The sequence below is a fragment of the Scyliorhinus torazame genome, chromosome 9 (assembly GCF_047496885.1).
Source record: "Scyliorhinus torazame isolate Kashiwa2021f chromosome 9, sScyTor2.1, whole genome shotgun sequence".
In the NCBI taxonomy this organism is placed as follows: Eukaryota; Metazoa; Chordata; class Chondrichthyes; order Carcharhiniformes; family Scyliorhinidae; genus Scyliorhinus; species Scyliorhinus torazame.
This window is the reverse complement of record NC_092715.1, coordinates 161,593,980-161,617,640: the sequence shown is the minus strand read 5'-3', so window position 1 is coordinate 161,617,640 and position 23,661 is coordinate 161,593,980. Positions and strand designations below refer to the sequence as shown.

General features: G+C 41.4%; 1 protein-coding gene across 1 annotated transcript in view; it reads right to left on the bottom strand.

Annotated features, from left to right (window-relative positions):
• Positions 1-23,661, bottom strand: part of naa35 (N-alpha-acetyltransferase 35, NatC auxiliary subunit) — a 110,504-nt gene that overhangs the window by 35,921 nt on the left and 50,922 nt on the right. Inside the window, exons 16-19 of the mRNA XM_072516704.1 lie at positions 15,628-15,726; positions 13,573-13,751; positions 8,657-8,793; positions 4,641-4,708 (exon numbers count right to left, since the gene is read on the bottom strand). Coding sequence (XP_072372805.1) covers positions 4,641-4,708; positions 8,657-8,793; positions 13,573-13,751; positions 15,628-15,726 — 483 coding nt within the window. The remainder of the gene's footprint in view (positions 1-4,640; positions 4,709-8,656; positions 8,794-13,572; positions 13,752-15,627; positions 15,727-23,661) is intronic.

Genomic DNA, 23,661 nt, shown 5'->3' with positions numbered 1-23,661 from the left:
TTTCAATTCCAGATTTTTATTGAATTCAAATGTTGCCATCTGTAGTGGCATGATTCAAACCCAGTGTCCCAAGCATTACCCTGGGTTTCTGGTTGCTAGTCCAGTGACAATACCACTATGCCACTGCATCCCCATTCTTAAATGGTGAGAGATTGGAAGGCGTTGATGTCCAAAATGACCTGGGTGTCCTTGTGCATGAGTCACTGAAGGTTAATGTAAGGCAAATGGTATGTTGGCCTCCATTGAAAACAAATTTGAGTACAGCAGCAAAGAAGTCATGCTACAATTTATAGAGCTTTGGTGAGACTAGACCTGAGAGCTATGGTATACTTTTGCTCTCCTTACCCTAGGAAGGATATACTTGCCATAGAAAGAGTGCAACAAATGTTCACCAGACTGATCCCTGGAATGGCAGGATTATCCTATGAGTAGAGATTGAGGATACTGAGCCAGTATTCCCGAGAGTTTAGATAAATGAGAAGTGATCTCATTGAAACTTACAAAATTCTTAAAGGGCTAGACAAGGTAGAAGTAGGAAGGATGTTTCTCCCGGCTGGGAGCTCCAGAACCAGGGGGCACAGTCTCAGAATAAGAGGTAGGCCATTTAGGACTGAGATGAAGAGGAATTTCTTCACTAACAGGATGGTGAATATTTTGAATTCTCTACCTCTGACTACCAGAGGGCTATGCAGGCTCAGTACATTCAAGACAGGGATTGCTAGATTTCTTGATGTTAAACATATAAGGAGGTTTGGGGATGGTGCAGAAAGATGGCATAGAGGTAGAAGATCAGCCATGATCCAGTTGAATGGTGAAGCAGGCTCAAGAGGCCCAATAGCCTACTCCTACTCCAGTTTCCTATGTTCCTAAAGACTCAAAGGCAATTCTGTTGATAAATATCTTCATATTTTCAATTTATTCAAAACTTTATTTGACATTATAAATCACAATTATCAAGAAAAAAGGGCAAGTACAAAAATATGATTTGGGAAGTTCACCTTCTTCTTTCTTTGATTTGATCGTGTTCCTGACAGCTAATTCAGGATGAGTTATTTTTACACAAGTCCTTAGTTTCTCATTAGTACATTTCTGTTGATCTTTTGTTTCTGATTCATATATTTCCTGACTCTTCAGTTGTGATTTGCTGCTGATTTACTATCAGCCAATCAACAGGGAGTGACAGAAAAAATGATCGTCAGGTGTTGAGACTTGATATATGATGGGTACTGTACACTATTTAGTAAATATAAAAGTAACATTAAATTTGATGTTGGATACAAAGCAAAATGTGTGACATTCCACTAATTTAAACGAAGAGATTTTTGGGGATATCACTGCCATAATTCTGGCTCCACAATTATCAGTCAAAGATAGCACCAAGTAAAAGTCAGCTAATCCTTCACATGAAATAACTCTTCTTAAGCAACCCCTTGGAGTCGAGGATTACTTGCTTCCACATTAAAAATAAGTTCTACGGTGACTGAGGACGCCGATACATTACATGCAGTCTCATTCCAGGTCCTGAACTTAATTTCATGGAATGGAATATGCCTGTGCATGTGTTCTTTTAAAGTGGGGTGGCTGCTGCAAACCAGCTACCACATGGCTTGATGGGGGAAGGCCTTGATTCAGTGGCTAGGGGGCCCAAGATGACTGGAGACCAGGCTTCGCTATATGGACTTAGGACGTACAAGTGCACATAGTCCTACTGTCCTCCTTTCTCCTCCCAGGACTTCTCTCTCTTCGATTCATAAAGTGCAGTGGTGACCTCATATGTTCTTGCACTCTCTCGCTAATGATCCTGCTGCTCCTTTTGTGCATGCTCGCTGTTAATGACCCCACTGATCCTCTTGCTCTCTCACTTTTTTTTGGAAAAATATTTTATTGAAGCATTTATATTATAAATTCTAACAGAATAAGCAACCACACACCAAACAAAACCCAGCCAACATGATTTAATAAACAACTCCGTAACCACAATTCCCCACGGACCATCCCCCACCCTTACCCAACTCCCCAGCACTCCCTCATTCTTAACTAAATATCAAGTCTGCTGTTTTCACCTTCTAGTGTCCAGCCTAAGGATCAACAACCCATGGCTCTGGAGCTAAATGCTGTTCTATAACATCTTTTATGTGGCTCCTATTAGATGGCATTTACATAACCGATTTGTAACAGTGCAAGAACATTAGAGTATCAATGTTTCTACTCCTTCTGGGCTATTTTTCATAGAATTTACGGTGCAGAAGGAGGCCATTCGGCCCATTGAGTCTGCACCGGCTCTTGGAAAGAGCACCCTACCCAAGCCCACACCACCCCATCCCCATAACCCAGTAACCCCACTCAACCAACACGAAGGGCAATTTTGGACACTAAGGGCAATTGAGCATGGCCAATCCACCTAACCTGCACATCTTTGGACTGTGGGAGGAAATCAGAGCACCCGAAGGAAACCCACGCACACACGGGGAGAACGTGCAGACTCCGCACAGACAGTGACCCAGCCGGGAATCGAACCTGGGACCCTGGAGCTGTGAAGCAATTGCGCTAACCACTATGCTACCTGTCCGTATTCAATGGACAGTCGGGGGACCCACTTGATTTGTCACTCAATCACTGGTCACGGGTTTGCCTGACAGTGAGCATCTTATTCCATCATGGGCAGTTTGTTTTTATCATGCTTCACTTGCAACACATTGGAATAAAGTAACATTTCCACAGCATGCTTCCTTTTCAATGCTGTGAATGAGCTTTGTTCTATACAATTGAAAAGTATTCTGAAAAGAAATTCCGAGTGGGCAATATACACTGGTCATGCCGTGGGGGACTGAGCGAACTCTGTGCACAAGCTCCTCGCATATTAATGATAGGAATGATGGAGCTGGTAGTTTGTATTGGACAGAATGTTTTCAACAAGGAGTGTGCAGCTGTTGTTGAACTGCTTTGTGAAAATCGTAACATTGTAAAATTTAGACTGGTATGGGGAACGGAATATACCAGTGTGGCTCGCTGGCGACTTGAACCTTTGATTTTGATAATTTACAGAATTTACAGTACAGGAGGCCATTCAGCCCATCGAGCCTGCACCGGCCCTTGGAAACAGCAGCCCACTCAAGTCCATGCCTCCACCCTATCCCCGTAACCCAGTAACCACACATTACCTTTTGGACACTAAGGGGCAATTTAGCATAATGGAACATTCCAGTTTGAGCTGGGAGAGGATGGGGTGATGGTAACGGGGTCTGGCGGGCATAGGGGTTGGTGGGACTGGCCGAGATTGTTGCCATGCAGTCGGAGGCGTCGACAATGTGGCCAAATTCTCAATGGAGAAAATACCCAGCAAGAAGCTGCGGCTGTTTCTCTGCTTCCTGGGAATCTTTGTCTGTTAGTTTTATCCTGGATTTTACAGAAGATACAAGTACTTAGAGCCCAAGACAGACAGTACCTGGTGAAAATCGGTCATTTGTTGAACATATACAAAATATCCTTCCCCAAGAATTAATGATTTGTTAAGGCAGAATACCTCCAGTATTTGTCATGAGTAACTATTCTTCATGTGTGACCCTGGACAGTGAACTTTTATAGATAGGAGGACATCACAGGCGTGTATGATCCTGTCTTCATTCAATGATGTCAAATTCAATGCAGCAGAAGCTACTGGATAGTGATTAAGAAAACTAGATGATTTTCTTTCACTCCCTTGCCTGTGGCAAGAAAACTTTAGTGTCTCAAACACAGCCGTGACACCTGATAGGCTGGGTGAACGAACGTGCCATGGGTCCTGAAGTTTGGCCAGCATGGGTCCTGAGGGTCGGTCAGTTGGCAAAAGTGGGTTGCGGGGAAAAAGCTTCAAAAACACTGGCTAAAGGAAGAATGTCTATGGGTTTATGTTATGATTGCATTAATTAATCTAAGATCTGATTATATATATATTGCCATTAAAGTGCATTTAAGGAAAGATGCCTTTATGATTCTCCTGGGAATGATAAAGCTGAAGGGAAATTTAAGGTTTGTGTTGCATCAAAATCTACTTTGAAACAAAAGTAATGGTTTTTACCTGGGACATAAAAAACAGGTTTTTGCCAAACCTATGAGCTTGAAATTCAGCAGTAACTGCAGTCATACATATAAGTGACAGAAAGGAGTTAAAGACAATAATTTTTTAGTTTATCAGATAAGTGCATATTGTTCCTTAAAATCTCAATAAACATTTTTTTTCCTTCTATGGTAAGCTAATGCTCTCACTCCATTCTTTTTTTGTCTTTCAGTTCCCAATAGCTTTTATTTGAAGCAATGTAAAATCTCTCTTCTGGTAAAAAGGTTGCCGATCCCAGATCCAGTCCAAGGAACTCAATGGTAGTGGCACGGTAACAAATCACATTTGCATCTTTAATTGTCCTGAATTTTTTTTTTTGGGGGGGGAAGGGGGTGTTGTGTGGGATACAGTAGGGGGGAGTGGGGAGGAGTACGTTGGGGAAATATATTCTTCTCTTTATGGTTGCAAGGTTATCCACTCTCCCCTTTCCTATCTCTCATGAGATTCTTCTCACTCTGCTGCATTGTATCATGGCTTCTCTGCTCTCACAGCAAGAGAGGGTTTTTACTGCAAGTTAACATTTTAAAAGTAGAAATATCCTCACCTTATACATTCCAGCACACATATTATGATAAGCTTGGCTCAAGGTAATTTCTTTGCTCAGAGGTCGAACTGTTGGAGAAAGGTTTTCCCAAAGTTAGAAAAATGATTCAATTCTGTAGCACATTAAAAAGCCTTAAAACTGAAATAATTGTTTCGGCTTTAGAGTTCATTTTAACATGTTTCTGCAAATACCGTTAAAAATTACATCCTGAAATAGCATCGGTTTCTGTGTTTACTTTTACATTCTTTCATGGGATGTGAGCATTGATGGTGGCTAGTATTTATTGTCCATCTCTAATTGTCCTTGATGAAGTGGTGTGCTGCCTTCTTGAACCGTTGTAGACCATGTGCTGTGGGAACATCCACAATGCTGTAAGGGAAGGAATTCCATGATTTTGACCCAATGACAGTGAAGGAATGGTGATATATTTCCAAGTCAGGATGGTGTGTGGCTTGGAGGAAACACGCAGGTGGTGGAGTTCCTATACATCAGTTGCTCATGTCCTTCTAGCTGCTGGAGGTCATGGGTTTGGAAGGTTCCATCGAAGGAGTCTTGGTGAGTTGCTGAGGTGCATCCTGTGGATAGTACACACTGTTGCGACTGTGCATCAGTGATGGACGGAGTGGATGCTGATGGATATGGTGCGAACTAGGCAGGTTGTTTTTTCCTGAATGGTGTTGAGCGCCTCCATCTTGTGTTGTTGGAGCTGCACTCATCCAGGCAAGTGGAGAGCATTCCGTAGCACTCCTGACTTGTGCCTTGTAAATGGTGGTCAGGCTTTGAGGAGTCAGGAGGTTAGCTGCTCTCTGGAGAATTCCTGGCCTCTGGCCTGCTCTTGTTGCCACAGTATTTATATGGCTGGTCCATTTCAGTTACTGGTTAATGACAAACCCCACGATATTGATAGTGGGAGATTCAGGGATGGTGATGGGTAATGCCAGTGAAAGTCATGGGGAGATGGTTAGATTCTCTTTTGTCAGATATGGTCATTGCCTAACGTGAATGTTGCTTGCCACCTATCAGCTCAAGCTTGAATGCTGTTCAGGTCTTGCTGCATATAGACATGGACTGCTTCATAGGATTAATGAATGGCGCTGAACATTGTTAAACCATCTATGAACATCCCGTTTCTGACCGTATGATGGAAGGAAGGTCATTGATAAAACAGCTGAAAATGGTTTAGCCGAGAACACTAGCCTGAAGGAACTCCTGCAGCGATGTCCCAAAACTGAGATGATTAACCTTCAACAAGCACAACTTATTTTTCTTTGTGCTAGCTATGTCTCAGTGGAACGTTTTCCCTCTGATTCCATCGACTTTAGTTTTGCTAGAGTTTCTTGATGTCACACTCAGTCAAATTCCTTGATGTCAAGGGCAATCACTCACCTCTTGAATTCAGCTCTTTTGTCCATGACTTTTAGGTCAGGAGCAGAGTGGCCCTGGTGGGAATCAAACTGAGCATTAACAAACTTGTTATTACACAGTATCTGCTGCTTGAGAGCACTGTTGATGATATTTTCCATCACTTTGCTGATGATCGGGAGTAGGCTGGTGGGGTACTGTTGCGTTGGATTTGTCCTACTTCTTATGGCCAGGACATACCTGGCAATTTTCCACATTGCTGGGTAAATGCCAGTGTTGTAGCTGTTTGGAGCAGCTCAACTAGCCTTTGCAGTATTCAGTGCCCTCAGCCGTTTCTTGCTATTACGTGGAGTGAATCAAATTGGCTGAAGACTGACATGTGTGATGCTGGGCACCTAAGGAGGAGGCTGAGATGGATCATCCAGTTGGCATGTCAGGCTGAAGATGACTGCAAATGCTTCAGCCTTATCTTTTGCACTGATGTGCTGTGCTCCCTCATCATTGAGGATGGATATATTTGTGGAGCCTTCTCCTCCAGTTAGATGTTCAATTGTTCACCTTCATCCACAATTGGATGTGCCAGGACTGCAGAGCTTATATCTTATCCATTGGCTGTGAGATCTCTTAATTTGTCTATTGCACGGTGTTACTGCTGTTTAGCATGCAAGTAGTCCTGTGTTGTAGCTTTTCTAGGTTGACACCCGATTTGTTTTAGGTATGCCTACTGCTGTTCATGGCATGTCCTCCTTCACTCTTCATTGAACGAAGGTTGATCCCCCAGCTTCATGTTAACGACAGAGCAGGGGATATTCTGGATCATGAGGTTACAAATTGTGGTTGTATACAATTATGCAATTGTGTACGTTATTTGTGTATGTTATTTCTGTCTGCAAAGTACAGAGCCCTTTGTATTAATAAATGTAGCTTCCAACATACGCAAAGTTTCAGCTAAACAAATAAGTGACAGCCATTTATTGGTTCAATTCTCAGGGCAATGCCATGACCAATCACCGTCAAGCTGCCTGGTTTAAATTTAAAACAATGGTTGGTAGGTAACTGTCAAATGGTGAATTCTCCATAGCAACACCTCTACCAATCAGCGTCCACTTGCCAACCAATGAGCATTCTCTTCTCATACAGTATAAATCTGTTGCTTCACTTGGAGTTGTATTCTTGTGATTATCCTGACGAGTGCAACAAAATTTTTAAAAATCTGTTTATGGTATGTGGGCTTCGCTGGCTGGGCCAGTGGTTATTGCCCATCCCGGAGGGCATTTAAGAGTCACCCACATTGCTGTGGATCTGGGGTTACATGTAGGCTAGATCAGGTAAGGATGACAGATTTCCTTCCCTAAAGGACATTACCGAGCCAGATAGGTTTTTATGACAATTGACAATGGTTTCATTGGGTGGGATTCTCCCCTACCCGGCGGGGTGGGGGGTTCCGGCGTAATGGAGTGGCGGGAACCACTCCGGCGTCGGGCCGCCCCAAAGGTACGGATTAAGGGCCAAGCCCTCACCTTGAGGGGCTAAGCCCGCGCCGGAGTTGTTTGCGCTCCATCTGCTGGCGGGAAAGGCCTTTGGCGTCACGCCAGCCGGGGCCGAAAGACCTTCGCCGGGCGACGCATGCGCGGGAGTGTCAGCGGCTGCTGACGTCATCCCCGCGCCTCTGCCATAGCGATGACCATGGCGAAGGCAGAAGAAAAAGAGTGCCCCCGCAGCACAGGCCCGCCCACGGATCGGTGGGCCCCGATCACAGGCCAGGCCACCATGGGGGCACCCCCCGGGGCGAGGTCGCCCCCGCGCCCCCCCCCCCCCCCGAGGACCCCGGAGCCTGCCCGCGCTGCCTTGGCCCGCCGTTCAAAAGGTGGTTTAATCCACGCTGGCAGGACAGACATTCCAGCAGCGGGACTTCGGCCCATCGCGGGCCGGAGAATCGGCGGGGGTGGGCCTGCCGACCAGCGCAATTCCCGCCCCCGCCGACCGGCGCGATTCCCGCCCCCGCCGAATCTCTGGTGGCGGAGACTTCGGGACACAGCGGGGGCGGGATTCACGCCAGCACCCGGCGATTCTCCGACCTGGCGTGGGGTCAGAGAATCCCGCCCATGATCACCTTTAGAAAAGGTCACCGTGAGAAAATCTTTGATCAAATAATGTCTCTTTTTTTCAGCAACTCATTTCAGGACGTGCAATAAATGATAGTGACTGGATTAAGATAGGAGTTTTTAGATAAGTTTTTAGAAAACATACTTTCAAAAAGGTGGAAATGTTATTCTGGAGGAATTTGATATTACACAAATATAAAATTAGTTTTTCGGGGATCACTAAAGATACTTAGCGTTCATTATGAAGTTAGCACACCATTAAAAGTTGTGTTTCACATCATTTAATGGTTTTTAGAGTGAGAATAATGTATAAGATCGTAATTTCTAGTTGATTCTGTTGATTTCCTTTGATTGTAGACCAGGGATACCTCAACAGCACAACCTCTGGAGAGGCATAGAATTACTGTCCGCAGTTTCCAGATTTCTGCGCATGTGCAGACTTCAGAAGTTGCTGTGAATTTCAGTGGAGTAATAACAGTGAATGTGGAGAATCTTACCATCATTACTATTGCGAAATCCAGATCAGAGTTTTTTTTTGGTAGCACCTACCTTTCCTTTTCTTTTTTGTCTTTTTGCTGCTGCGCCCTTTCTGTTGTTCCTCCACAATCCGTTCCTCTGCCATTTGAGAGGAGTCAGCACGGCTCAATGTTGATATCAGCCAAGCATACAGAAATTCTGAAAGGTACCTGTAGAGCAGACATGTAATTTTAATTGATAAAGCACATATGGGCTATGGGAGCACCTTCCAGATAGAACTGCTACACTGCAGAAGGCCATTCGTCCCATCCAGTCTGCACAACCCTCTGAAAAAGCACTCGACCCACCCCCCATCCAATCCCTGCAACCCCACCTAACCTGCACATCTTTGCACTGTGGGATGAAACCAGAGCACTCGGAGGGAACTCACACAGACAGGATCAGTCATCAAGGCCAGAATTGAACCCGGCTCCTTAGCACTGTGATGCAGCAGTGCTAGCAACTGTGCCGCCCTCATAGGTACTTGTAAGAACTATGCAAACCAACAAGTAATTTTCACAGAATATGTCAGTCGAGTACAGTTGACAGTATTGATTTAAAAATACAAAAAATTGTACTAGATCAGTTAAGTAGTCTTGACTTTTAAACTAGCTTTTCAGATCTGTATAATTAATTGACTCCACTCAATCAAATAAGATGAGAAAATGAAAAATAGAACACACGACAAACAGCATGTATAGACCACTGGAGTGAATTTTGGCTAAAACTGATGAATTCAAATTTTAAAGTTTTTTCTTATCAATGAAAAGGCCTCTTTGGATTGTGGAAAGGTTGTGATGAAATTGTGGGGAATTAATTTTTTTTATATGCATCTTTAATTTTTCCTCAATTTGAAAGTTTATAACCAGCTATTTAGATGAATTATGACAGACTCCATGATGTGTCAGTCAGCAGATTATTCTCCATACATTATAAAACCCAGATATTTATTCACAATAAACTCCACGGAACTGGTCTATTGTCATATAAAACATAATAAAATGAAGAGAGAATTATATTATCTTGCACATGCATGATCGTAGAGGAGATTGCAATGAACATACCAATTTTGAATATTCCAAAGGTTTGAAATTAAAGGCAATTATTGGCATGAAAATAGTCACATTACTGGAGAATACAATAAGGTCGAGATTAGATTTACTATCCATGCATGTGAATGCATGGAGTGTGGTAAATAAATATTAATGGTGCAGATAGCCATGTGGAAATATGATGTTGTGATGATAATGGAGACCTGTCTCAAAAAAATGGCAGGACTGGGTCCTAAATACTCTTGAATATTGGTATTCAGATAAGTTAAGGAAGGAAAGAAATGAAGAGAAATGGCAGTATTTATTAAGGTGAATACAAGAGTATTGGAAGGAGAGAGGACATCCCAGAATCTATTTGGTTGAAGTCAAGAAACAATAGAGGTAAACATTACACTATGAGGATTGGATTGGATTTTGTTTATTGTCACATGTACAGAGGTACAGTGAAAAGTATTTTTCTGTGAGCAGTTCAACAGATCATTAAGTACATGAAAAGAAAAGGAAATAAAAGAAAATACATACTAGGGCAACACAAGGTACACAATGTAACTACATAAACACCGGCATCGGGTGAAGCATACAGGGGTGTAATCCAGAAGAAGGTTGTTTAGGAGTCTGGTGACAGTGGGGAAAAAGCTGTTTTTGAGTCTGTTCGTGCGTGTTCTCAGACTTTTGTATCTCCTGCCTGATGGAAGAAGTTGGAAGAGTGAGTAAGCCGGGTGGGAGGGGTCTTTGATTATGCTGCCCGCTTTCTCCAGGCAGCGGGAGGTGTAGATGGAGTCAATAGATGGGAGGCAGGTTTGTGTGATGGACTGGGCTGTGTTCACGACTCTCTGTGGTTTCTTGCGGTCTTGGGCTGAGCAGTTGCCATACCAGGCTGTGATGCAGCCAAATAGGATGCTTTCTATGGTGCATCTGTAAAAGTTGGTATATTCTATATAAAGAGGTATATTCTAAAATGAAATGAAATAAAAATCGCTTATTGTCACAAGTAGGCTTCAAATGAAGTTACTATGAAAAGCCCCTAGTCGCCACATTCCGCCGCCTGTTCGGGGAGGCTGGTACGGGATCTGAACCGTGCTGCTGGCCTGCCTTGGTCTGCTTTCAAAGCCAGCGATTTAGCCCTGTGAGCCACCAACTATTGGAAAAGATAAAGGAGCAAATCTCAAGGAAAATGAGAGAAGTATAAAATCTCTACAGTAGTTAAATGCGGGGCTTTAATTATCCTAATACAGTTTAATTATCTTAATACAGGCCAGGGGAGATTAAGGCCAGGGGAGATTAAGAGTGTAAAGAACAGAGAGGACAATGAACTTCTGATATGCATTAAGGAGAATTTTCGAGATCAGTATGTTTGTGGTCCAACAAGGAAGGAGGCACAGCTGTATCTAGGGCTGTAGAATAAGATGAGTGGATCAAATGTCAGTAGGGGAACAGTAGGGGAACATTCAGGGAACAGTGAACATGGTGTCATAAGTTTAAGTGAGCTATGGAGAAGGAGAAAACCAATGTAAAATAATTAATGAGGGAAAGCTAATTTCAATGGGAAGAGAATGGATCTGACCCAGATTGACAGACAAAACAGTAATTGAACAATGGGCTACCTTCAAAGAGGGAGTTACATTCCCATGAGGGAGAGATGGCAGGACAAACAAAGCCAAAGCTCTCTGGATGACAAAAGAGATGGAAAGATGAAGCAAAAAATGGACATATCTGAAAGATGCCAGACTGAAGTGTGAATCGGATTAACATGGAAAATTCAGAGGAGGAAGTGAAAAGGAAAGGAGAGAAGCAAAGTGAGACTATGACAATGGGCTGTCAGCTAACATAAAAGGGAAATCCAAAACATCTTCAATTGGCACATAAATCATAAAGGAGTGGCAAAAGGAGGATTGAAGCCAAAGGGCATGGCTGAGGTACTGAAAGAGTTATTCGCACTTGTCTTTACCAAGGAAGATGTTGCTGCCATAGTCATAGTGAAAGAAGAGGTAGTTGGAATACTGTATTGGTTAGAACTTGGTGAGTTGAGAAGTCACCAGAACAGATAAGATCCACCTGGAGATACTGAGGGAGTAATGGTGGAGGTTGAAGAGGCACTGGCCATAACCTTGTAATCCCCTTTAGACACGGGGGTTGTGCCAGAGGACTGGAAAATTCCAAATATTACACCGTGATTCAACAAAGGATGTAGGAAAAGGACCAACCACTACTGGCTAGTCAATTTAAACTCGGTGGTGAAAAACTTTTAGAAACTATAATCTGGGACAAAATTAACAGTACATTGGACAAAAGTGGATTAACTAAAGAAAGCCAGCGTGGATGTTATCGGGATAAATCTTGTATAACTAAATTGAATGAGTCTTTTGGTGAGGTAACACAGAGTTGATGAGGGCACTGCAGTTGATGTGGTATATGTGAATTTCCAAAACTCATTTGATGAAGTGTCACATAATAGGCTTGTCAGCAAAATTGAAACCTAGAAAACAAAAGGAACACTGGCAGCTTGGGTGTATGAATTTTGTCAAGTGACAGGAAACAGTAGTGTTGAACAGTTCTTTTTTGGACAGGAGGAAAGTTATTGAGGGGTCAGTATTAGGGCCACAGCTTTTTTGATCTATGTATGTGCAGGGAGCATCATTTCAAAATATGCAGATGACCCAAAACCTGGAAGTACTGTGAACTATGAGATATACTTTAAGAGGACAAAAACAATCTGGTGGTATGGGCACATAAAATGTAATAGAGAGAAGCACAAAGTGATACATTTTGGTAGGAAGGATCAGAGAGGCAATATAAAATAGAAGATACAATTACAAAGGAGGTGCAGAAATTAAGGGATTGGGAGTAATAGTGCACAAATCATTGAAAGTAGCAGGGCAGCTTGAGAAGTGGCTAATAAGGCATACAGGATCCTGGACTTTATTAATAGAAGAATTGAATACAAAAGCAGAGGTTATAATGAACCTTTATAAAAACATTGTTTTGGTCTTAATGGAGTTGTGTCAAATTCTGGACACCGCACTTTTAGGATGTGAAGGCATCAGAGAAGGTGCAGAAAAGATTTACCCAAATGGTCCAGGGGTGAAGAACTGCATTTATGTGGATTGACTGGAGAAGCTGTGGGTGTTCTCCTTAGAGAAAGTTGCGAACAGATTTGATTGTGGTGTTAAAAATAATGAGAGGTCAGGACAGAGTAGATAAGGAGATAGTGTTCCCATTGACAGATGGGTCAAGAACTAGGGGACCCCAATTTAAGGTGAATGGCAAAAGAATCTTCGGCAACATGGGGAAAAACTTAATTACGGCAGCGAGTGGTTAGGATTGGGAATGCACTGCCTGAAAGTGTGGAGGTGGTAGATTCAATTGCCACTTTCAAAAGAGAATTGGATAATTATCCGAAGAGAAAGGATTTGGAGGGCTATGGGGAAAACGAGAAGGAGAGGGACTAGGTGAGATGCTCCTGTAGAGAGCCATCATGTACATGATAGGCTGAATGGCCTATCCTTCAGTGCTCTAACCCTTATATAATTCTATATCTTTCCTCTTCTACTCTACTTTCTACCATCTCAATAGTCATATGTGCAGAAATTGTTTCAGAATTACATTATTCAGCGATTGCAATACAATTGTATTAAAATGTATAAATGTTTACTTTTTAAAAAAATTGCAAAACCCAGTTATAAGACTAATGGAGCAAAACATGCTCTGTTTCTTTAATATGGCTATTCAAAATGTTTTACTGGTTTAGACTATTCATAACAATACATAATGACAAACTCATAGCGGTTCAACATTTAAATCATGGTTTTGAGCAATTTTCCATAAACTCAGATAAATACACAATGGCAGCTTAGACAGTACAATTTGAATCCTGCTACTACAGTTAAGTTTTCATACCAGTAGACATAGTAGTATTCATGCATGCTGTAGAGTTCCAATTCAAAGCCACTCAACAAGTATTGGATCATGATCCGAAGGTTATGGTAGAGGACCCAAGTGCCTAAGCATGCTAGATGCTGCCTCTGTGGTTCCTGCTTCAATAACATGCTATGGAGTGCTGCATCCACCTTCTCAGCCTGCAAGCAGGAGTTCACAGTATTATGTTACAATTCAGCACTTTTGCTGATTTATTGTCCCTTACATAGAGCAGCATGTGAAACAGTATTGCGGTTTGAAACATTAAAACTTGAAATCATTCAAATTCATCGGTTTACTCCCCCCAAAAAACAATCATAAAACCTTAATTTTATAATCTAGTCAATGGTTATTTGAAAAGTAAGTTACGATTTTGTTTGAAGTCTTTCCACCCCGCCTTTTCTGTGGCTATTATTTTTCCCTTTTAGCTTTCTACATTCTCAATGTTCCTGCGTGAGAAGATTGTTATCACAATCATTGCACTCAAAACAATATAATCTATTGTCTGTTTGATGGTGGTGTCTAAAAGGTATGTGCTGTAGGCTCTAATTATCACATTTGTTAGAGATTGCTGGACAACTGGGATATCCCTGGGACAGTTTTTTTCACAATCACCACACGACGTAAATATTAGGATGTCATTTAACTCAAAATGACTGAGTGAATACAATTTATACATGCATAAAACATGTATCATTTATCCTTTTGAGGCCCTATTCTTGGAAAATTTCAAATCTTTCAGTTATCTTGAATTCTTACTCTCTTTGCTCCCACTGTGAATTCTGGAGACCAGAACAAGCTTTGTTTTGAATAAGGGCTTTTCTTGTCCCTGATTTTGAAGACCTTGATCTGACCCATATGTTGTTATATCACTGATATGACAAGGTCAACATTTGGGTCAAATCAAAATGTGCCCAAATTCCTTGTGACAGTAGCTTTGGGAATCCTAACAGGAATGAACTGTAAACATGGCTCTGGAGGTCAAATTTATTTTACAACTTTATAAAAATAATTAGGTTACTGAGTGTCCATTCATCAACATTTCTTTTTAAACTGTTTCTCATCAACTTGCTGTGCAACCAGAGAATTTTATCTTCCACTGTCCAGTCTCTGGATTTCAACTGTTGAGAGTTAAGTTACCAAGTCCAGTCTGTGCTTATTTCTGTCTTTCACTCTACTTCTTCCCAACACAAGAATTAACATCCAACTCAGGATGAATTCATAAGGCAAAAAGTACTATAACTGTAGCATGATGTAATTATGTTAGTTACATAAGTGTACTTCAGTGATTTTATACTTCCAGCAGGGAGCTATATAACACTGTAGTTATAGTACCGGCCCTGCACTCCTTTTAATGTAGATTCTTACTGGAATTATAGAATTTACCCCTCAGTCTCAACCATTTATTTTTCCAAGATTTGCATTTATCTGAAGACAACAGAAAATAATTCATGGTTTATATGAAAAATTACTATTTGATTAGTCCTTATGACAAGAATGGTTTAAAACTAGCAACAGAATAGTGAAAAGAATGTGGTTTAAAAAAGCTAACATTTCTGGTAATTTCTTCTTCGGGGGTAATTTAATAAATATTGTTATCCTGGTTTACAGTTCCACAATGGGGATTGTAACAAAATAATTTATGGTCAAGATGAAGAATTTCATTGATCTGTTATTTACCCTAACACGAGCATGTGACCTTGCTTAGCCCTCTACTTTCAGGTGAGATGCTAAACCAAGGCTCCATTTGTCACCGTCGGTGAACATATATGGATCCTTAGCACTACTTTGAAGAAAAGCTGGGAAGTTCTCCTGGTGTCCCGATACCTCCTTACCTCTCATTCTAACACCACCAAAACAGATTATCTGGTCAATTTGCTATGTGTGATATTGGTTGTCACACTTCCCTACATAATGACATTACACTTTAAAAAGATCTTCATTGGTTCTGATTTATTTGGAATGTCCTGAGGTTGTGAATGATGTCATAGAAATACAAGTTCTTTCCTTCTAAATTTCACATTTCATAGAAAATACCTCGTCCTGGAGAGTGGCAAATTCCTCCAGACTGTGGCCTAGTTTATCTCTCTGGCGGGCTCTGTTGTGCCCATGAATTTGGATCAAACTACAGAATGGCTGGAAGAAATAAACCAGTGGTAAATTAAGAACTCAAAAATTGAAATGTTTCAAATCTCACACCACAATTCTCTCAGCGTCACATGTACAGTAGGAGCATCTTTTACTTCTGAAACCTGAGCAATTGAGATATGTAAATGTCAATAAAGTGTTCTCACCAAGTTAGCATTCTATACTAAAGGCAGTAAAGTACCGGGGCAGCACGGTAGCCTTGTGGATAGCACAATTGCTTCACAGCTCCAGGGTCCCAGGTTCGATTCCGGCTTGGGTCACTGTCTGTGCGGAGTCTGCACATCCTCCCAGTGTGTGCGTGGGTTTCCTCCGGGTGCTCCGGTTTCCTCCCACAGTCCAAAGATGTGCAGGTTAGGTGGATTGGCCGTGATAAATTGCCCTTAGTGTCCAAAATTGCCCTTAGTGTTGGTTGAGTGGGGTTACTGGGTTATGGGGATAGGGTGGCGGTGTTGACCTTGGGTAGGGTGCTCTTTCCAAGAGCCGGTGCAGACACGATGGGCCGAATGGCCTCCTTCTGCACTGTAAATTCTATGATAATCTATGATAAATCATGATTGTTTAAACTTAACTGTTTAATGTTTTGATGAAATTTCTCTCCCCTCGCCACAATTCATCTAACAGATGGGAAGAATACAAGTACTGAGACCTCTACCAATTTACTAATACAGATGCAGAGTTGTGTTGCACCTAAATAGGATGGCTATAATGCATCCTGCTGAGGTGTCAATATAACCTGCCATCAGATTTAATCCATGCTTGATGTACAATTTCCAAACATACAATCAGTGTTATTTTTATTCACAACACCCATTATCACAAAAGCATTTACAAATGTTGAAGTCGTAAAAGCTGAGGTTTACTTAAAAAACTCTTCCAAAGATAAAATATGTTTTATAAAATGTTTATGCAACGGCAGTCAATACTATTACTCATCTTAATATCAATATTCATAATCTAGAAGTACAGCAACTAAACATAACATTAATAGTCTGTTCTTGTAATAATGAAAAGGAGGTGTCAATTTTTTAAATTAACAACAGAATTAATGTTTCTTTTGCTACCAATCACTTGATATCTGCAAAGTGTTTTACAGAAGGTAAGGTTTCTTTTGTTGGTTTTCTGTCACAATATTTCACTAAATCAGTGATTCTCAAAACATTTTTGGTTGAAGGATCCCTTTTCAAGTGGATCAGTAATTAACCCCTGAATTTTTAAAACCCATGGTATGAAAGTGCTGAATGCAAAGATGCTTTTCTGAAAATAGCTATTTATGTACAGGCATCCATGAGATGGATATACCGGATTGCAGAGGCTATCTGTCCCTGTTGTGGTATTTGACAATGCCACTCTTAAATCTTTCTCTATCTCCAAATATGGTCTATTCTTTGTCTTCATTGGTGCTATAGCAGAAAAAGTAGTTTGCTGCAAAAGATAGCAAAAGTTGCATTGCATCTTTTATCAATTCTGGGTACTCTGCAGCAACAGATGGCCAAACTGGGAAGGATTTTGCTCCATTTATTCACTTTTGTTCTCAATATTTTAGTGAGCGGTCACAGGACAGTTCCGCCCGTTCCTCTTGTTTTTGCACTTTGGTGGCAAGATGATTATGGCAAAAGTTGAAAATGGATGCTGAAGCCAATAGTACTATTGTTTTAACAATTTCAAAATAAACTCTAAAGCACTCTGCCAATGTTGCAATGTGAGTAATGATTTGTTTTTCCACATTAAATGGTCACCGTGTTTGTTTCCAGAAACAGTCAATTGCTGGAACATATCTGAAACTTCATTGCTCACTCATTTTCCAAACCTCGATTTTCTTCCTAAATGTTACAATCTTGTCACTCGCTTTGACTATGGTTACTTTGTCTCCTTTTATTTACAGATTCAGCATACTTGCAGATTACAAGAATCAGCAGAAGTAAGTTTAGTTGCCCTTAACTGATCCAAGAAGCTTTCAGCAAATACAAGGATTGTTCACAGAAAGAAAATCCAGTAGTTCTTTATGAAGATCAAAAAGATTGCCAAAGATTACAAAAATCCTTCAGTGTGAGACAATAATTGTTCATGTCCTGCTCTCATTTCTGTCTACACCGTTGCAAACAGTTGAGTTCACAGGTCTGGATTTCACTAAATTCACAACTGTCACAGCTTCATTTAACACGGCATGTATTTTAGGTTTCATTCTTTTTGAAGTAAGGACTTGGTGGAGTAACATACAATGTGTAACGATTACCACTGGGATTATTCTTGCAACAACACCATACAGCCTGTCAAAGTAGCAGTGTTCTTCAAGCCAACAGCAAAACAGTTATTTCACTTAAGCAATCCTGATGCCATGAAATTATCAAGTAATTTGAAAATGTCCTTATCCGTTGTTCCTTCTGGTAATACCTAGCAGAACGAATATCACCTAAAATTCCCTCTAACCAGTGAATGTAAGCAAATAACAATGCTGCACTATCAATGTCAGGTGTCACATCAAGCCGAGTTGCAAACTGCTCACATTTACAAAGCCTGTCAAATCTCATTTCATCATTCTTGTTTAATTATTTTTTAATATAAGTTTAGAGTACACAGTTATTTTTTTTCCCAATTAAGGAGCAATTTAGCGTGGCCAATCCACCTAGCCTGCACATCTTTGGGTTGTGGGGGTGAAACCCACACAGACATGGGGAGAATGAGCAAACTCCACATGGACAGTGACCCAGGGCCAGGATTCGAGCCCGGGTCCTGGGCGCCGTAGTTCCAGTGCTAACCACTGCGCCACGTGTCGCCCTCCTCATTTCATCATTCTTGAAGCTCTTTGATTTTTCTATGAACTTTGATATTAGAAAGTGGCATCAGCCTTCCAATTTTATGCTGCATTTTCACTGGTCATCACTTTGCAGATTTCTAAAGCAACTGGAAGCAGTTTCTTCCCCCAATATACAAGGACTGATGGTAAGGATGATATGAATTGCTGGCAAGATGACAGGACTAGCAGAATGGACAGGAAAGTGGCAGCTGAAATTTAATAGATGTACAAGATGATGTATTTTGGCAGAAGGGACGTGGAGAGGCCATATATACTTACTGAAACAGTTCTAAAGAGTGCGCAGGAATAGAGGCACCTGGGGATGCATTTTTAAAAATTCTTTGATGGGATTTGGGCATTGTTGGAAAGGACAGCATTTGTTGCCCATCTCCAATTGCCCTTGAACTGAGAGGGCTTGCTAGGTCATCTCAGGAGGCAATCAAGAGTCAACTACGTTGCTGTAGGTCTGGAGTCACATGAGTGCAAGACCAGGTAAAGACAGCAGATTTTCTTCTCCTAAAGGACAGTGAACCAGATGGGTCTTTACAACAACCAAAGATAGTTTCAAGGTTGCCAATATTGAGACTAGTTTTCAATTCCATACTTTAATAATCTTATTTCTTAATAGAATTTTAATTTCACCAGCTGGTATGGTGGGATTTGAACCCATGTGCCCAGAGCTTCAGTTCCATGACATTAGAACGACATCATCACCCCACTCATCAACCTTTGAAGTTGGCAGGACATAATGACAGTGTTTGGCAAAGCATATGGGATCTTGTGTTTCATAAATAGAGGCACTGAATACAAAAGAGAAGTTATTCAAAATGTTTATAAATCTCTGGCTAGGCCCCAACTGGAGTATTGTATCTAGTTCTGTTCAGCATAATTTCAGAAGGGCATCAGGGCCCTGGAGGGGGTGCTTAAGAGAATATCAGAATGGTTCCAGGGATGGGTGACGCTAGTTACAAGGTTAGGTGGGAGAAACTGGGGTTATTCTCTTTGGAGCACAAGAGACAAAGGGGAGATATGACAGATTAAGACGGGTTTCAATAAGGTAGACAAGGACAGACTGTACCCATTAGCTGACAGTACAAGGACTATGGGGTCAAAGATTTGAGGTTTTGAGTACAGGATGCGGTGGTGGGGTCAGGGTTACTGAGGAAGAACTTTTTTTATGCAAGTGATAATGACCTAGAACGTGCTGACCACGCGAGTGGTGGAAGGGGAAACAATCAATGATTTTGAAATGAAAATGGATGGCCATTTACAACATATTAACCTGCAGGGTTACGGGGATCTGTGGGAGAGTGGAATGAAATGGAACCTACGAGGGAACAAGCGATCCTAGATCTGGTCCTGTGTAATGAGACAGGATTTAAAAAAAATATATATATTTTATTAAAGTTTTCAAACACAATTTTTCCCCTTTACAAATCAACAAAAACGGTAACATGATAACTGATATATAACATTGTTTAAATAATATAGTAAACTAACCAAATAACATGAAATAATGCTCCCCCCACCCCTTAACCCCATCTAGAACACAAACAATTTACCCCCCCCCCCCCCCCCCCTCTCCTGGGCTGCTGCTGCTGGCTATCTATTTTCCCCCTAACGTTCCGCTAGATAGTCGAGGAACGAGACAGGATTGATTAATGATCTCATAGTTAGGGATCCTCTCGGAAGGATCCCCCAATATGAGGGAAGTTAAAATACAGATGGAGGGTGAGAAGGTAAAATCAAACAGTAATGTTCTGTGCTTAAACAAAGGAGATTACAATGGGATGAGAGAAGAGCTGGCTAAGGTAGACTGGGAGCAAAGACTTTAATGGTGAAACAGTTGAGGAACAGTGGAGAACCTTCCAAGCGATTTTTCACAGTGCTCAGCAAAAGTTTATACCAACAAAACGGAAGGACGGTAGAAAGAGGGAAAATCGTACATGGACATCTAAGGAAATAAGGGAGAGTATCAAATGGAAGGGAGAAGCATACAAAGTGGCAAAGATTAGTGGGAGACTAGAGGATTGAGAAATATTTTGGGGGCAACAGAAAGCTACTAAAAAAGCTATAAAGAATAAGATAGATTATGAGAGTAAACTTGCTCAGAATATAAAAACAGATAGTAAAAGTTTCTACAAATATATAAAACAAAAAAGAGTGGCTAAGGTAAATATTGGTCATTTAGAGGGTGAAAAGGGAGATTTAATAATGGGAAATGAGGAAATGAACAAGTTTTTTGGGTCGGTCTTCACAGTGGAAGACACAAATAACATGCCAGTGACTGATGGAAATGAGGCTATGACAGGTGAGGACCCTGAGACGATTGTTATCACTAAGGAGGTAGTGCTGGGCAAGCTAATAGGGCTAAAAGTAGACAAGTTTCCTGGCCCTGATGGAATGCATCCCAGGGTACTTAAAAGAGATGGCCATGGAAATTGCAAATACCTTCGTGATAACTTACCAAAATTCGATAGACTCTGGGTGGTCCCAGCGGATTGGAAAATAGCAAACGTGAAACCACTGTTTAAAAAAGGAGGTAGGCAGAAAACAGGTAATTATAGGCCAGTTAGCTTAACTTCGGTAGTAGGGAAGAGGCTGGAATCTATCATCAAGGAAGAAATAGCGAGGCACCTGGATGGAAATTGTCCGATTGGACAGATGCAGCATGGGTTCATAAAGGGCAGGTCGTGCCTAACTAGTTTAGTGGAATTTTTTGAGGACATTACCAGTGCGGTAGATAACAGGGAGCCAATGAAAGTGGTATATCTAGATTTCCAGAAAGCTTTTGGCAAGGTCCCACACAAAAGGTTGCTGCATAAGATAAAGATGCATGGCGTTAAGGGTAAAGTAGTAGCATGGATAGAGGATTGGTTAATTCATAGAAAGCAAAGAGTGGGGATTAATGGGTGTTTCTCTGGTTGGCAATCAGTAGCTAGTGGTGTCCCTCAGGGATCAGTGTTGGGCCCACAATTGTTCACTATTTATATTGATGATTTGGAGTTGGGGACCAAGTGCAATGTGTCCAAGTTTGCAGACGACACGAAGATGAGTGGTAAAGCAAAAAGTGCAGAGGATACTGGAAGTCTGCAGAGGGATTTGGAAAGTTTAAGTGAATGGGCTAGGGTCTGGCAGATGGAATACAATGTTGACCAAATGTGAGGTTATCCATTTTGGTAGGAATAACAACAAAAGGGATTATCTAAATGAAAAAATATGAAAACATGCTGCTGTGCAGAGGGACCTGGGTATGCTAGTGCATTAGTCGCAAAAAGTTGGTTTACAGGTGATTAAAAAGGAGTTTTGTCCTTCATTTTGTTAGAGGGATGGAGTTTAAGACTAGGGAGGTTATGCTACAACTGTATAAGGTGTTAGTGAGGCCACACCTGGAGTATTGTGTTCAGTTTTGGTCTCCTTACCGGTGAAAGGATGTACTGGCACTGGAGGGTGTGCAGAGGAGATACACTAGGTTAATCCCAGAGTTGAGGGGGTTGGATTAAGAGTAGAGGTTGAGTAGACTGGGACTATACTTGTTGGAATTTAGAAGGATGCGGGGGGGGGATCTAATAGAAACAAAAAAAAAAATGAAGGGAATAGATAGGATAGATGTGGGGAGGTTGTTTCCACTGGCGGATAAAAGCAGAACTAGGGGGCGTAGCCACAAAATAAGGGGAAGTAGATTTAGGACTGTGCTCAGGAGGAACGTCTACACCCAAAGGGTTGTGAATCTATGGAATTCCCTGTCCAGTGAAGCAGTTGAGGCTCCTTCATTGAATGTTTTCAAGATAAAGATAGATAGTTTTTGAAGAATAAAGGAACAAAGGGTTATGGTGTTCAGGCGGGAAAGTGGAGCTGAGTCCACAAAGGATCAGCCATGATCTCATTGAATGGCGCAGCAGGCTCGAAGGGCTAGATGGCCTACTCCTGCTCCTAGTTCTTATGAATGCTCTGAGGAGAGTATGCAGAGAATTAATGGGTCAGATGGCCTCTTTATGTGCTGTAAATTAGTCAATGGAATTTCTTACTTATATCAACCGAAGATGGTGCTAAGGAGGATATTTCAGGGTCTTTTCTGGAACTGATGAAACATGGTATTTGAATTTTGTGATTACTGTATTGTTCTTTATCTTATTCAAAGCTATCCTTTGTTTTATCTTTTCATTCCGGATGCCTTGTTGTGAGGTTGCTTAGGTTTTGCAGGTTTCATTGCCTTGCTGGATGAAATCTGTAAGCTCACAACACACTGTAGCTGTTCTTCACTGAGCTTCATAAATCCAAATTCTCTATAATCCTTATATTTTCTGTTCTTCATTTGTTTCTTGCTATTGGATTCAGTAATGCCTATAACGACAGCTAAAGTATTCACAATAGCAGTATAAGTTCTTTCAAATACTTTACCATTTTAAGATAATTTACTGAAGTTGCCGAATATGGTGAAGTTCTCCCAATGGCACTCCGTGGGCCTTCTTTACACATGACTGGTAGCAGCTCACTTTATTTCACAGTACAGTGCACAAAACTCAACAAATGCACTACAGCGCAGAAGGAGGCCATTTGGCCTATTGACTGCACTGAACCACTGATAGAGCACTCTACCTGGGCCCATGCCCCCATCCTATCCCCGTAACCCCACATTGATCATGGCCAATCCACCTAACCTGCTCATCTTTTAACTCCAGACTAGTTCAAAGACTAAAGGTAGGAGAATATCTTTATTATAGAGCACCTTATATTATTATATTATCAGCTGCTGTAGTCAAATCTTTTGTTTATTTTTTCTTACTGATCCTCATGCTAACAGTAAAGATTGTGAGGCCGTGTTCAAACTGGTCGCGTGGGATCAGAAAGTACTCCTCAGATTAGTTTATTGATGGGCTGATGTGTGGTGATTGTATAGAAATCACTTGAGTCATGTACCTGCATGTTCACGCACACTTGAAATACTTCTGCATGAGTGTGGTGACGGCTCCAAGTGAGGCGCCGCTTGTGAAAGCAATGGGAAGTCACTGCAAAAGTGGTCGGACCCAGAAGCTCACAAATGAGTTGCGATTGACTTTGACACTCCCTTGAGTGTCTCTGTGGACACTGAGCATCTGCAGGCCCCAGTTTGTGAGCCACTATACTAA